General features: G+C 38.0%; 1 protein-coding gene across 2 annotated transcripts in view; it reads left to right on the top strand.

The window, feature by feature from the left end:
• The first annotated feature begins 5,228 nt into the window (after positions 1-5,228).
• LOC135072609 (prolyl 4-hydroxylase subunit alpha-1-like) overlaps positions 5,229-17,125 on the top strand; it is a 29,002-nt gene continuing 17,105 nt past the window's right edge. The window contains exons 1-2 of one of the 2 annotated variants that reach the window (XM_063966604.1): positions 5,229-5,413; positions 16,733-16,937. In XM_063966604.1, the coding sequence (XP_063822674.1) occupies positions 16,741-16,937 (197 nt within the window). In that variant the 5' untranslated portion in view covers positions 5,229-5,413; positions 16,733-16,740. Of the gene's footprint in view, positions 5,414-8,116; positions 8,323-16,732; positions 16,938-17,125 lie in introns of those variants that run through there. The other variant, XM_063966603.1, reaches the window with a different exon arrangement.

The following is a 17,125-nucleotide window of genomic DNA, read 5'->3' as shown; positions in this document are numbered from 1 at the left end:
TGACACTGACAATGACAGATTTTTTTTTAAACAATCCACAGACTCTGTCCAATGATCTGTTATTATAGATGACCCACGCTGAACTGTCCCGCCAAACTCAATGACAGGGGGGCGCTACCATCGTTCAACTTTATAGTTTCCAACATGGCAAAAATCGGAACCAGCGATTCGGTATTGACGGTGGCGCCCCGCTGTCAATGTCATCGATAGGACAGTTCAGTATTTTGGAACTATACTGGATTTACTACCTGAATGTCTCCAGCATCCTCATTGGCCCTAGAGCAATTCCAAGTATACCATCAATAAAAGCCTAATTAGAGTCATCAATTAGAGCCATTAGAACTTCATAACTATGAGTTGTTTTCTGTGTGTAAGCTGAGGACACGTGTCCCCAGCTGACACATCTGTATCTTCGTAAATATTTATGCTACGATAATGTATTATACCTCAAAAATTACAGTCGAATCCAAATAGTAGGCTTTCCACTTTTCAAGACTTTAGCTCAAATACTGTTAAAACCACGATCAAAAAACTATGTGCGAGCTGGAGTACCGTGTCTCCAGCTTACACATCTGTATCTTTGTAAATATTTAACCCTTCATTTGGCAAGACACAAATTGTTAGAATTTTTCAATAAAATCTATTTAGACCTAATTGTTACTATCAAATAAAGTTAAGAAAAATAGTAAAAAAAATATTTGGTTGGTATTTTCGCGAAAAACGATTGTTGCTTATTTACCACATTGCCAAATAGGGGTACTTAAATTAAACATTGAGATATATTATAGAATTAATTTTTTTATATGAAAATCTTAAAAAAATCAATCCTATTTCACATTTTATGCATTAAACTTTTTTTTGGCCATTTTCGCAAAGTCGACAATGACCTTTTTCTCCAAGATTTGATAGATGACGTATGTCATCATACTTCACGATCAATATGCCGAGCCAAGGTTGGCTTTTTATTTTCTCTTTAGCTTCTGAAACTGGTATGTTACCGTTATCTGCTATAGTTGTTGACTTCAACGCAAGAAAAATGTGTTTATCATTTAAATCAGTTCAGCGGTATAAGTGTGAAGACAAACATCACAGAGACAGACAGCAAATTCTTCCTCTCTCCTAAAATGCTGTGCCCGACAGGGTCCATAATTGCATCAAAAGTAATTACTATACCATCTCTATAACATTATTCATATATTTCATGATTGATTTATTGTGTATTGACACTCTTTTGTATTAACAAAAAGCTAAACCTATTTTGTTACATGTTTGGCACTGATGCTTCTAGGCAACATCGAGGTTCGGAAGCATGTTATGTATTAGAAAACACAGTTTCTACGCCAAATATTGCTTTATATGATTAGTTTGATTTATTATGAATAAAATTTAGACAAAACAAAAACAATTAGAGATGATAAAATAGTACAAAATCATAAAACTTCCGTCTTTGTTATTCTCATTGCGCGTCATCTTGGCGTCTGACAGAAATATGGATATGAAATCACTCAAAACTCAGTCGACGACCGATTTACTAGTGTTTTGCTGAACTAAGCTTCGTAACAAAATCGAATGATTTGCACAAAACTTATTATTTGGTGCTGTAGAAATATTCAAAGTGGTTGTTGCTTAAAAGCATCACTGCCAAATGAAGGGTTAAGCTACATCAATGTTTTATATCTCATAAATTAAAGTCGAATAAAAAAACCCGACTTCAAATCTTTCAAAGCTTTATCTCGAACCGTTTTCGAACTACGAACCGATATGTATGTGTAAGCTGGTGACACGTAACACACGGTGGATTATTAAAACCGTATAAGTTAGAGTTGCGTTTTAAAGATCAAATAATTCGTTATAATTAAAGTACACACGAGACATAATTTCAAATCTCTAGGCCTCTTAGTTTCAGAATTAAAAGCCAAAAACTATTTTCCCGCCAAATAATTCAAATAATGTGGGTCGACTGCGACGTTGCCGTTCCGTGCGTCCACTAGAGCAGTCGAATTTGAACCTAAAAACTAGTAGCGTTTGAATCATTTTTATTTGTAGTTTAAATCATTTAATTTCGATTATAAGAATTTTAGACTAGGAGCCGGCTGATTTGTGTATTGAGTACCTAATAACCTATATTTTATTAATAAGAAAAAGCTAGGTAAAACAAAATTATATTTTAATATACAAGTAACGAACTTGTTTCCAAAGGCTCAAATATTTGTGGCGTTTCTAAACGCAACCACTTTAATTTTTATTTAAATACCGTGAAGTCCCACGATTCTGCTACGTCAAGTGGCAAAAATGGGCAACAACTATATTTTGCTCTATGGTTACAAACAGATTTTGCTCTATGACAAACACAGTACTGTCAAGCCGAAGCCCAGAGGTACTCGATTTTTTCAAGTTATTTATAATTTTCAGATGATTTATGATGATGATGAAAATCTTTATCATATTTCAAAAACCGGTATAAAATCTATCCTACGTCCTTTCCCGGGACTCAACCATTATTTATTATTATTTATTTATAAAATATAGGTTATTAGGTACTCAATACACAAATCAGCCGGCTCCTAGTCTAAAATTCTTATAATCGAAATTAAATGATTTAAACTACAAATAAAAATTATTCAAACGCTACTAGTTTTTAGGTTCAAATTCGACTGCTCTAGTGGACGCACGGACAACGTCGCAGTCGACCCATATTATTTGAATTATTTGGCGGGAAAATAGTTTTTGGCTTTTAATTCTGAAACTAAGAGGCCTAGAGATTTGAAATTATGTCTCGTGTGTACTTTAATTATAACGAATTATTTGATCTTTAAAACGCAACTCTAACTTATACGGTTTTAATAATCCACCGTGTGTTACGTGTCACCAGCTTACACATACATATCGGTTCGTAGTCTGTTCGAAAACGGTTCGAGATAAAGCTTTGAAATATTTGAAGTCGGGTTTTTTTATTCGACTTTAATTTGTCGGCGCCGGACACAGATGCTGCAAATTATTATTGATGATTAATAGTACCAATCTTAATATTATGTTATCTGTAGAAATCTGTAGAGCAGAAGGTTTGTGATTCCTAAACGTAACACCCGACTGATGCGCAGAAAAAGATAACTGTCAATGGGTTGTGTCATGTCAAGTGTGAGCAGGCGGCTGCGAGGTTATCTTTGAAAGCGTGTTGAGTTTGGTGGAACGTTAAATTGTAGGAAAAGTGATTGTCAACCATCCAAGATATTATCTCCTTGCCCGTTAACCCACGCCAATGGAGATTCCACCCCTAGAGTTCCTTCTGATAGAGACCCAGTGCCTTTATCAGAAGTGGGATTCGAAGGGCACTATTCAAAGGAGATAAATCTTTCAGCATGCACACCTACGCTACGCAACACATCAAGTTTTACATGGAGGATGCTGACTCAGACGTTGAGAGTTGGTGCAGGTTGACGGAAATTATTGTGATTGACGTAAACTGGAAGGGCCTTTGTGAGTGAGTGAGTTGAGGGGGCCGGGCCAAGGGCGCCCGGGCCACCCTGTTGCCGTGGTTGAAGGGGCTGTTTACGCCCGGGCCACGCTGATGTAATGTTGGTTTCCTGATCGCACGGCTGCATGCCTGGATCAGCAGTAGTAGTGGTGCGGTTTGAGGTAAATGGTTGAAGGAGCCTTGGCTTATGCCTTGCGCGTCGGGCCATGTTACCTAAACCCTGGTTTCCTGGTCGCATGGCTGCATGCCTGGATCAGCAGTAGTAGTGGTGCGGTTTGAGGTAAATGGTTGAAGGAGCCTTGGCTTAAGCCTTGCGCGTCGGGCCATGTTACCTAAACCCCGGTTTCCTGGTCGAAGGGGCCTCACGCCCGGGCCAGCTGTAATGTTTTGGTTTCCTGGTCGGGCTTCGCGCCCGGGCCAGCTGTAATGGTTTGGTTTCCTGATCGAGGGTCATCACGCCCTGATCAGCTGTATTTATTGTGATTCTACGATCTGATATTCGCACGCTCTGTAGTCAGGAATGGACGAGCTGTGATAATAAGAAATTGAATGTTTACAGATGGACAAACCCTGGACTAAGCGCACGAGGCCGTGCGATAGTCAGGCTGGCCGTGTCGGCGCCGGACACAGATGCTGCAAATTATTATTGATGATTAATAGTACCAATCTTAATATTATGTTATCTGTAGAAATCTGTAGAGCAGAAGGTTTGTGATTCCTAAACGTAACACCCGACTGATGCGCAGAAAAAGATAACTGTCAATGGGTTGTGTCATGTCAAGTGTGAGCAGGCGGCTGCGAGGTTATCTTTGAAAGCGTGTTGAGTTTGGTGGAACGTTAAATTGTAGGAAAAGTGATTGTCAACCATCCAAGATATTATCTCCTTGCCCGTTAACCCACGCCAATGGAGATTCCACCCCTAGAGTTCCTTCTGATAGAGACCCAGTGCCTTTAAATTTATGAGATATAAAACATTGATTTAACTTAAATATTTACAAAGATACAGATGTGTAAGCTGGAGACACGGTACTCCAGCTCGCACATAGTTTTTTGATCGTGGTTTTAACAGTATTTGAGCTAAAGTCTTGAAAAGTGGAAAGCCTACTATTTGGATTCGACTGTAATTTTTGAGGTATAATACATTATCGTAGCATAAATATTTACGAAGATACAGATGTGTCAGCTGGGGACACGTGTCCTCAGCTTACACACAGAAAACAACTCATAGTTATGAAGTTCTAATGGCTCTAATTGAATGACTGAGAGGTTTGATGACTCTAATTAGGCTTTTATTGATGGTATACTTGGAATTGCTCTACGGCCAATGAGGAAGTTGGAGACATTCAGGTATCGGAATGGCACGCTTTGACGAGCAACTTGCTGTATCTACTCTAATCCAAATCTGTGGGCGAATAGCACGCATTGCATACAGTTTTTTAAGTATAAACTTTAAGACGTGTTATTTGTGTTTTGTATTCAAACATTATGAGCGCTTTCACATTAAGGCGATTTAACAGCGCGACAAACGCGCGACAGACGCGCTGCCGAAAAATTTCATTTTATGTGACAGCGGAATGCATGTCTTCACATTTGCCGCGCTGCTGGCGCTGCTATTGCTCTAACTAAATAAGTATGAGTTACCGAATTCACATCAATTTTCGTTACAAAGCATTGATTTACATTAGGGCTCCTCCATAGTATTGTTACATCATTGGAATTGTCTGTCCTGTCATCTGTGATATCTGTCACTAATGTCAGTCAATCAAAATAATAATTGTTGTTCAGAAAAAGTGGCTTTCCGAACTTTTGCTGTAGATTTAACAAAAAAAGCTCTTGTGGTGTCTACAATTTATTTTTCCGCTGCTCTCTAGTAATAATTGTAAATAATAAATACTTACAAAGTGACAATTATTAATGACTTGAGAAAATAATAACCGGGTAAGTGATGTGGATGTCTTTAATTTTGAAAGCTTAGATCTAGCATGCTAGTGGAATGGAAAATGTTTATTTTATTCCTTACGTAGTAGGAACAATTTAGGTACTTTTGTTTGATGTTGTATTTTTCATCAATTTTAGCTTATACATTTCCTAAATATTTAAAAGTAGTCATTACATACTGCCTATTTATTATTTTGAAGATAATTATGGCCTGTGATAATTGTGAAAAACATAATATATCTTACATAGTAGTCTTCTTGACCTGTTCTAAAATATTATTGCTAGTTAAGTCGAACACTACTTATAATGAATGAAAAAAATATTCATACTATGCATTTAACAGTGATTTTAAAATTATTAAAGCCAGGTTAGATTGACAACTCTTCACTTTTAAAAAAAAGTTTTAATTGCAATCTGCAAGATTTTGTAAAAAATTTTTTTTTTATAGTATGGAGTATTCTGGTTTCGTACTTTACCATGCATCCAATTAATCAATAATCATTTGTCTATAAAATTGTACACTTACACTAAGTTTTTTCAATAGATATTTTCAGTGTCTATTGCTGGTTGACTAAATAGTTAAATAAAGAAGAACGGTCACGCCCCATACAAAAAAAACCCAGACCCGACAGAAACGAGACATACCTCAGTTTTTTTGTCATGTCTTAATTAGTTAAATTATATATTTTTTATATTCGAAATCTATGTATAACACCAAAATATTACCCTTTGTTTTTGTTCAGGCGTTATACAAAAACTAATACAAAATGCCTATTTATCACCAAAATTGGTAAATGTATGTACAGTCGCGGAATGAAAAGGTTCGTCACCTTAGTGTCGGTTTTCGCTTGCACTAGGTACTGTAAGAGTCAAACCTGCCAAGTCTGCCAACATAACAGTGCAAGAAACAGTGCTGCTAACATTTAAATAAATATGACGTTTGCTAAAGAATAAGGTTTTGCTTGTTTATTTTTCTATCCCATCAGTGCAATGCAATGATGACATTGACCAATTGACAATAGTTTTTTTTATTTAATAGAAATAATAATGGCAGGTTGAACCAACAAGAAGGTTTTAGTTTATCAATCATAATAATCTTCTTGACAAGATAAATCGTCAAACAACTTTGATCTGAATAATTTTGAACTTTACTGACGAACAGTTAAAGATTATTTTCTCTAACTCGAGATTATTCTGTAACATAGTTTCAAAAGGTAATATGTGCTCGCGATTCGTTGAAGGAATCAATTTGAAAACTGACGAACCTTTTCATTCCGTGACTGTACCTAAATGTCTATTACAGCTGCTATGGAATGTATCTAGGTGACCTGTAGGCCTAAGATGCGCGCCGTGATAACTTTTATCGACGTCAAAATGTATGGGCAAAATCGATAAAATGGCGTGATAACCGCTTATCGCGGCGCGCATCTTAGGCCTACTGGAGATACAGCCGGATTATACAGGGTGGTTATACATATGAAACGATAAGTGATCTCACTCGATTATTTCTAAACTATACAAGATATTGAAAAACTAGTTGCTGATTCTGAAAGTGCTTCACGAGCTCTTTCAAATGGTACCAATAATAGGTTACAGATTATGGAAGCTGGTAACATTGAATTTTTGGATTTTGTAACTTCTCGTTTCTACCCTGTATAATCCGACTGTATCTCCAGGTCACCTAGATACATTCCATAATTTCCATAGCAGCTGTAATAGACATTTAGGTACATACATTTACCAATTTTGGTGATAAATAGGCATTTTGTATTAGTTTTTGTATAACGCCTGAACAAAAACAAAGGGTAATATTTTGGTGTTATACATAGATTTCGAATATAAAAAATATATAATTTAACTAATTAAGACATGACAAAAAAACTGAGGTATGTCTCGTTTCTGTCGGGCCTGGGTCACAGATGACCGTTCTTCTTTAAAAAATCCTTTCCTTTGTTTTTCATAAAGTTTAATAAGTAGTCGGCTTTGTATAAATTAAGTTTAAATTCAGGCCTGCTCTAAGGACTAGGAAACCGTTGGAGAATCCCACATGACACAACTAGCTGTGCACTGGTATAATGAAACCATTAAGACCAGTTTTCTAATTAGGTATTTGCAGAAAACTTGGTTCACATCACATTAATGGATATTCACTGCAATAGTTTTTGACAACTTATTTTTTCTTTTAAAAGATTTAATAAATCTCATCACACAGACAGACAGTCTTCATAATGTAGTTGATAGTATATTGGAGTCTTTAGAACCTTTTAACCACTTACTTGCTCTTGACTGTGTTTTTTTAACAGTAGGCATTTTTATTTATTTAGATAAATATAATAAGCCTTGTAGAATTCAATTAAGAACATGTTTCAAAGCTAAAAGTTTAAATTTCATTGCATTTTGGTAGAATTTGTAATTTCACAAATACAATAAGTACCTACACATTAAAATTTATCCAGTAAAAAGTCATTAAAAGGTTAAATAGTGTCATTATATTTATCATTTTTAATAGGCATCTGAATCACAATTTCAGTTGACTTCTAAATTGATGTATCAGCCAGCATCCTCTTAAAATTAGGCACGATTCAGTAGTCAAGATGCGATTTAATTGAATGTCGTCCACTGAACCACACCATCGAACAATCTATCATAGTGTAGAGAGAGATAAGGTCACCGCACCGGGCACGCCGCGGTGCCCCAGTCAGCGCCTGCGTTCACTTGCCGGCGTTGCCTCGCCGCGAATGTACTGATTCAGATTGGCGCGCGCTCTCGTCTAACACGTCACTCAATCGCCTAGTTTTCTGTGATGATCCTGTGTACAACAAAGCTGTAAAAAGCTCTGATCACCCCATTTAACGAAACAGCAGTGGTATAACTAATATCTGCCAGAAAATCGACGTCTAACGTCCCATGTGAGTAGTAAAAGTAAACTAATAAACTAAATGTATCTAGATCTAAACTTAGTATCGATATTTAGCTCAACTTAGTTTTACATTGAAGCTTTTCTCCAGTCTTTTGGTTCATTGTACAATAATTTGTCGTCGTTTTAATTTAATGGAGACTTGTTAATAAAAAAGGGGCACAGCAACTAGCGGTCCATTTGTTTATCGTTTCACCAGATTGATAATGCGAACTGTCGGGAATTAATATTAAACTGAGTCGTATGTACGTGACTTGTGTCTCGTCCTCTTATGTTCTTCTAAACAGCTCTACAAAATGGATCACGACATTCACGACCGACTTCGCGAATTTGCGAGAGGTTTCCATTGTTGTTGTAAACAATAATAGAACACTATTATTGATTTATTTTTAATATAAGGTCACATGTGTCTGTCCGTTTAGTCAATCACATTGTTTTTCCTTGGATGGATGACTCAATTTCCAATACAATACATACTACTAAATACCAAGATGTAAAAATGATTTTTGTTTGTAACACTGCCAGAATGTTTGTTGTCTTGCCCCACTCCTGCTAAGTATACTATTATCTGTCCTTTGCTTTCGCCTACTTATACTACAGTCCCTTTAGTTATTAGGACGTCAAACCGGTCCGGATTTTCGTTTTCTAGGGTCCAAAACTCCTAACATGGTTGCAACAATGCTTTCTAATAGCGTTTATAGGGTCTTCGAGTATAACTAGAACATTTGAAGTTCAAGCACGATTATCTGCTGACTCATTCTGGGACAGCATACGACCCGAATTGAGAGCACCATGGCATAGGAATAATATGTAATACAACATTCATTTTTACAGTAATTTCTCTCTTTAATTAATGTTAAGTATTGTAAGTGTATTGTCGATGATACTGAATAAACATTTTTTCTTTCTTTCTTTCTTCTTTCTTTTTGATCATCAAAACTAAAAATTAGTCACATTATCTTTGTAGAAACATTCATGAATGAAACACCTACTAAGTGTCTTCATAAAAATTAAGTCCGCTGGTATACTCGTAGCTCGTATTTTTCTACGTTATCTGAGGAATAGGATCGAATTAGTGCTCGAAAAGTCTCCTAAAACATTTTTGAAACAACAAGACCTGCTTTATAAGGACTGTTACCTTTTCAAAGCTTCTAAAAAATGAAGCTCGATTAAAGTCCTAAAGATTAAAAACTTGTTAGGTCTGAGTCAGTCCCACGTAAAGCCAATGCTTTTTCAAAATCTTGTCTTTATCTTTGTGAATGCCAAATGTAATGTAAATGTTCTTGTAATGTATCACAAAGTCCGTCGGACCCTTTTCGGATATCGCAAACACTGACCATCTTCCTCCACGTTTTATGGTTATTTTATTCAGATTTTCTTGTCCGATTTCAAATGTCACAAACACAACACAGTAGCTTTGCTTCTCTACTTATGTTAATAAAGTCCCATATGACTCCTGTTGATGACTAATATCACCATAATCAGCTTTACAATGCGATGTTATTATTAACTAGGCTAATAAAAAAAGGAACGAAGCAATTAAGTAGGTATGCCCCTGAATCTGTCACTTGCAAAGGCTACGCGCTGCTTTAGATCTAAAGATTGCCCTACTTCAAGTGAAGCTTAATTTTACCTAGTTTAATCTATAAATTATCGTAAACTTTAAGCTAAGAAGTAAATGCATAGTTTAGACTTAAAGTACTAACCGGCCACTGCAAACTAAACAAACACAAATCAAACATGTACATGACCGAAGAAACTCTGTGCAGATTCTGCCATACAGAAGAAGAAACGGCCATGCTTGTTCTCTGCTCATGCGGCCCGCTTATGAGCAAAAGAAGTATCCATCTCGGGCGACACATCATGCACCCGGATGAGATAGCAGATATCACGCTCCAAAGAATCTGGAAATTTATAGACTCAACGGGACTAAGCAGTGAACTCTAAACACAAGGGCCGCCACAATAGCTCAAACCTGGTCGAGCTGGCGCAAATGAAGGCCCAAAAATAATAATACAGTGAAACCTGGTTAAGTGAGACATCAAGGGACCTGCAATGTCGTTTCACTTATAGAGGCATTCCACTTACCCAGTGTCTCAGATATACAGGTAAATAAATATCTGTCTAATTTACAGAGGGTTCCATTAATAGAGGTGAGAATACAGGTTATTTCAGTTATACAGGTGCGATCATTAAATTCGGCACAAACTTCTTCGCGTGTCTTCCCACATTCATAAACGGATATTAACTTCAGTTTTTCACGTAATGATAACAATTGTATCTTTCGTTTTGGCATTTTTCAAATAAACATCTGTATGATAGTAAAGCGAATTGAAATTACGTGTGGAATTTGTGGGTAGAATAAGAATGAGTAAACAAACAATGTTATCTTAGTTACAGAGGTTTATGCATATAAAATTTACTCGCTGTCTCAGTTATAGAGGTAACTATGATGATAAATCGAAAGAACAAATCCCAGATATAGAGGCTTACCTCGTCCCACTAAGGGGGCGTCCATAAATTACGTGAGACAATTTTGGCCATTTTTCAACCCCCCCGCCCCCCTTGGTGAGATTTGGTGAGATTTTGCCTGACCCCCTCCCCCACCCCCCTAATCTCACGTGATATTTAATAAAATGCCTATTTTGCAATGTCTATGCTTCGAGTCTATTAGATTTATATGAAAAAATGAGTAACCCAGTGTCGTGCCACATTTTACTACTAATAGTTAAATATTAATAAAATGTAAACTAATAGTTAAAAAATGTACTAAAAGTCAAGTTAAACATTGTTATAAAAACATTTTTTTCTGTTATTTAACCACTTGTCATTTGACATCTGTCAAATTTGACTATTGGTTACTTTAAATTCGAATACATATCGTCAGTGGAAAGGAAAAAGGACTAAAGCGCCAAAACCGTACTTGTGGGAAATGAGGATCAAAGTTTTTTTTTTACGAAAAAAATTCGTATCTCTTTTGATATTAATGTTAAACAGTTCTTTTAAAATGCAATCATGTTCTTGATTTTTTGCCTATATTTTAATGAAAACACCAGGTTTGTAGCTCTTTTAGATCGTAAAATAGGTGTCGCTTTAGACAAAGAGTTATGAAAATTCATTAAATGTTAGTCAGGGTAAAACTGCTAACCTCCATTTATAATCAAATATCCAGCAACCAATAAGTGCTAAATAGTTTGAACAACCTTTTTGATAAAAGAGAAAAAATACTTAGTGAGATACAGCTTAATAAGTAAGTCGAAGATAAATTACTAAACTACAAAATAAGATAGTCGCATGCGCCAGCGAAAAAATGCGTAAAAGCGATATTATCCATGGAGCTTACATGAATATTTGCTTACTTACGAACGAATATATGCAAATGTTACTAAACTCTTACTACATTAAACGTTTTAAGCAAAAGTAATGCTTATAGATTGAATAGGTATTATGTTTTATGACAAAAAATGCTTAATTTATCCTAACATCATGCATAATTTGATTGTCATTACTTCTAACCGGGTACGGGAGTGGTAGGTAATTACTATATTTTGAATTATAGTGAACAAACGTAGGGACACTTAACAATTTTAATGACCACCACTAACCACTGGTGGGAACCTTTGGTGGGATGGACATGGTAGGTGGTGACTTACGCGGCCACCACCATGTCCATCCCACCAAAAAAGCCAAACCACACACTGATAGTCTCATCGACGGACTCGAGCATAACCGGCGACAATGTAATAAGACCGTCAGAACCACTTTTGACTTCAAAATCAAAGGTCTAAAGGTGGAAAAGGATGACAATCTAAAGGCCCAAAATAAGAAACTCTACAATGCTATGGATGGAAGTGTCGCCCATTCTCTACAAACGCTTGTTCGAGGCGGGGGCAGTCCACATAGGTCTGGAGATAAGACCGGTAGAAGACCCCACTAGTGAAATGCGCCAAATGCCTCTGTTTTGGACATACAAAAGCCCTATGCAAAGAGGAAGAGGAACTGCAGAGGAACTTACTCATGGCTAAACTGTCCAGCCTGAAAATAAGGCACACCACAATCGTGGAAAAAATGCGAGGGCGAGAACTGACACATCCAACATCCACCACTACATGGCATTCAGTGATAAAGTGATGAATGCCCAGAAAAACAAAAGTAGGACTACTTACTTAGCGCTTTCCAGAACAGCATACTGCTAAGAACACCCTAAACATGCAGAGTTCAAATCTCCTAAAAGACCGTGTCCGTGGTCTTTTGGGAGATTTGATTTGATTTGTGAAAGCTCAACATCATCTGAGCTAACCTGAGACGCTCCAAGCAAGCCACTGCCGAACTGCTGCAAGCAGCCGAGGACAAGGACATAACCTTAGCACTCAATCGGCAGAAACCAGTCACTCAGTCTTCGGTGACCGATTGAGTCATTCACGACCCCTAACTGGTCACGGAGACGGAGGCCGCGGTAACACTGGGGGCAGGCAGGCTAAAACTAGGAATTGTGTCCGTGTATTATGAGGGAGACAATCCAATTGAGCTTTAGATATAACGCACAAAGCGGTATGAAAAAGCTAAACACCCAAAACATCATTATAGGGGGAGACGTGAACGCCTAGAACCAATGGTGGGGCAGCGTTTCCGAAAGCTTAGGTGAAGCTTACAGTTTCTTCTTTCAAAAAATATCGACAGGGCAGATTGCGCACAAGCAAAGTGGATGTGTCAGCGTGCAGTAAGCCACTACTGGGTAGGATTAAAGAGAAAGTGGACAGAACGCTAGTCACTTCAGACCACAACGCCATAACCTATTCTCTCTGTCTAGGTGAAAGTGCGGCAACAAGAATACGCACAGAAGACCAGCGAGGCGCAAACAAAGAGTTGGAATGAGTTCTGCTCGACACACGAGAGAGAAAACATGTGGGATGGAATCTATGGAGTCATCGGGAAAGCTCCAGAGACAAGAGGACATGCTCCTGAATGGTTTTAACGGCAAGACTGGGCAGAGTGCCCAGAATAATCGGCTGATCCAGATGATTCCGTGACAATAGATAAACTACACCACACGCGTCTCCGACAACTGATAGAGAGCGAAACTTTAGAAGAGCAAACAGCAAACGATCCCCTTTTTACCGAGGCAGGAGTGGAGGCCGTGCTTAACGTGCAAAATCTAAAGAAAGCCCCGGGGCCGGATGATTTCCCGCCGATATTTATGTACCAGAGCTATTCGTAGCGAAAGGGAGATATTCATGGAAATTGCAAACAAATGCCTATCTATAGCGTATTTCCCCAAACAATGCAAGACGGCTCACTTCATCCTCAAGAAGCCAGGGAAAGACTTATCTTGCCATTAGTTTGGGAACTTTTCTTGATAGAGCAGCATTTATACTGCAGGCAGGCCAATTAGACGGCGCGGCGCCCATACAATAGTGTTTGTTACCCTTTTTTCTTGGCTTGTGGATCTGAGACGTGGTCGCTTATATAGGCCTCTTAAGAAGGCTCAAGGTCGCCCAAAGAGCGATGGAGCGTGCTATGCTCGGAGTTTCCCTGCGTGATCGAATCAGAAATGAGGAGATCCGCAGGGGAACCAAAGTGACTAACATAGCCCGCAGAATCGCTAAAATCTAGTGGCAGTGGGCGGGGCACATAGCTTGCAGAGCTGATGGCTGCAGGGGTAGAAAATTTCTGGAAAAAGAGTAGCAACCACGAGCCGGAAGACGTGGTGTGGGCAGGCCTCCCACTAGGTGGACCGACGATCTGGAGGTGGTGGTTGCAGGAGGTACCTGGATGCGAGCGCGGGCCCGGTCTTTGTGAAAATCCTTGGGGGAGGCCTGGCCTTGGGGGATCCAGCAGTGGATATCGTTCGGGCTGAAACGAACGAACACTTTTTTTCAATGACTGAGTGCATTGAATCCACCGGCATAAATGTGTGCCCAGGGAGCAAATTATTTATTTGGATAGTTGCAACATTCTTGCATCTTTGCAGGCACTTGTGAGTGACCCGAGTGCGTAGTGTGTGCTTATAGTCACAAGTGTGTTTGAGATGTCTTTGTTAATAATACTTAACTACTATAGTTTTTGCTTTGATTAATGCTCTCATTTTCGCTAAAATACTTTAAAGCTTATTAAAAAAAGGCTACTTTTTGCTAAAGCGCCAAAATTAATCGAATCTTGTTCACTTACTTTTGCTTACACGCCAAATCATTTTGAACTACAACCATGAATAACTACTAATATACCAACGAACTATAAAACTCAAAAAGCTCGAATTGCTAAAGTAACAAGTCATTCGAGTTCTTAAATAACAAAAAAATACTTAATGTTGTGAAAGCAAAAATATTTTGCCAGCAAAAAAACCCTTACGCGACACTTGTTGCAAAAACACTGAAAACACGTCGTTTTAGCAGCGACGAGGGCGGTGATTTTAGAAATACTTAAAATTTTCAGAGTGCTAAAGCGCCAAAAAAGTCATCGGATTGAGTTGAAACCTAGATAGATCGACGCAGAAAAAAAAATCCTATCCAACAATGTATATAACTCATTTTGGCCAAAATGGCGCTTTAGTCCTTTTTCCTTTCCACTGACGATATTATTTTTATACGTATGTAATGTCATTTTTTAGGGTTCCGTAGTCCTGACAAGGAACCCTTATAGTTTCGATATGTCTGTCTGGCTGTCCGAGGTTTTGATTGGAAACTATTGGCACTGGGGAGCTGTAATTTTGTGAAGGTATGTATATTAATCACGCCGACAAAACGGTAAAATAACATTTTGAAAAAAAAAAATTCTAGGGTAGCTCCCCTGCATGTAAAGTGGGGATGAATTTTTTCAAGGAAAACTATAACGGTTAAGATACATTACTTAGTTTAAGAGTAATAGTCATTTGACTCATGTATTATACAATTTCTTAACCAGTAAAAATTCCTCAGAAGAAAATATCAGTGGTTGGTAAATTTCTGTCTTGTCAGGGACCACTTTTTTTTTCAAAATCCTATGAGAGTTCGATTTCTCGCCCAGTGTGCGCCGTTTGTGTTGTGTTGACTCGACTCATCACGTCACGTCACTTGTTTATTACGATGTCTTCGTGGACCACTTGGAATGCCTCCAGGGACCACCAGTGGTCCGCGGACCACCGGTTAAGCACCACTGCTTTAGATGAAGTAATTGCTTGCTTCTGAAATATATTGTGGTAACGACAGACAACTACGGAACCCTACACTGCGCGTGGCACGACACGCACTTGGCCAATTTTTTACGCAACAGCGATGCCGATGACGTTTTTTTTAATTTCGAATTTTCTTAATTTCGACATTTATTCTGCATCTTTAGTGTTCACAAATGCAGATGGAGGCATTTTTAGTTTAATTTGATTAGACGGTTTGGAATAAATTGTCATTATCATCATAAAAAACATTATTTTTACTTCAATAACCCAGTTTTCTGGCAATTTTACTCTATTTCTTGCGGAAAAAATTAAGTGATATTTTCCGAGACCCCCCCTCTCCCCCACGTGAGATTTAGTGAGGTTTTGGTTGACCCCCTCCCCCCCCTAAAAGCCTCACGTAATTTATGGACGCCCCCTAACAGGGTAATTCAGTGCCAAAGTGTTGGGACCTCAGCATGAGTTCCAGTTATGGAGGTTTCTCACTTATCCAGGTCCCACTTAACCAAGTTTCACTGTAAATGCATAGTTCATGACGTAAACCATAGATGACTTTGTCTGCTTCGCCCATCACACTAGGTGCTAGCCTAGGAAGTTAGGAACTGATTCAGCTTAACGGATAAATGGTAACAAAGCACCTATCCAGTTAGGTATTGTTACAGCCGAACAATGAAACTTATGCACAAATAATATCGGTGCGTCCGTTCTCACAAATAAACGGTTGCTGTAAACTGCCCAAAATACCGTAAACAGTCAATGCCCGGACGGACACATCTCATGCAGTTGTTAAACTTTGATAACATCACAAAATTCTCATTTTACACACAGGATGTACAAGAAAACGAAGTTGTTCTGGGGAACATGCTTCTTATGCGTCATAAAATTTGGCTTGGCAAAAAACATTGCCCCTGATAGCTAACACACGTCGCTTCTCTGCTTCTCACGTAGATACAAAATAGTAAATGTTTGTGTCTTTATCGAACTGAAAATCTTAACCAATGTCTATTGATATTATATTGATAATCATTGTTATAACAGGAGAACATCTAAATAAATAGTGACTTTCCCTAGAGAGCTCGATGTCTACTGTGTAGTCTAGGTAATGGACAAAGTAATTTCAACGTTAAAGTTTTGATTTCCACTCCACTAATTTTATATGCATCTTTATCGAATCTTTAGTTCATAGTAACTTCTTGGTACACCCTTTACATACAAGCATAAATGTTCCTTGTCTAACTGTATTCTTCTGTTTCAGAGAAAGGCATGGAAATGGCTCTCCAAATGAACTTTCCGTGTTTACTGTGCTGTATAATGGTTCTAAACGTCCTAACATGGACCAAAGCAGAACTCTTTACGGCCATATCAGAGGTAGAACCCTTGTTGGCGACTCACAAGAGGATAATAGACGATCTAGATGACTACATCGCCAAAGAAGAAGAACGACTGATTACTTTAAAGAAGTGAGTATGTTTTAAAACGCCTTGATTATTTCTTCACTACTACTCTACTGCACCCGAAGCACGAATAAATTTTGTTTTCGTTGTGGGATAGTATTTGTTTTTTTTTTATGAAAACGAAACAGCGCCACCAAAATTGAATACGATGTATTAGTGCTCAGGGTATTGGTCTAATATAAATGAGCAGTGCC

The sequence above is a fragment of the Ostrinia nubilalis genome, chromosome 6 (genome assembly GCF_963855985.1).
Source record: "Ostrinia nubilalis chromosome 6, ilOstNubi1.1, whole genome shotgun sequence".
Lineage (NCBI taxonomy): Eukaryota > Metazoa > Arthropoda > Insecta > Lepidoptera > Crambidae > Ostrinia > Ostrinia nubilalis.
Note: the sequence above shows the minus strand (reverse complement) of the source record. Positions and strands in the feature narration are given on the sequence as shown.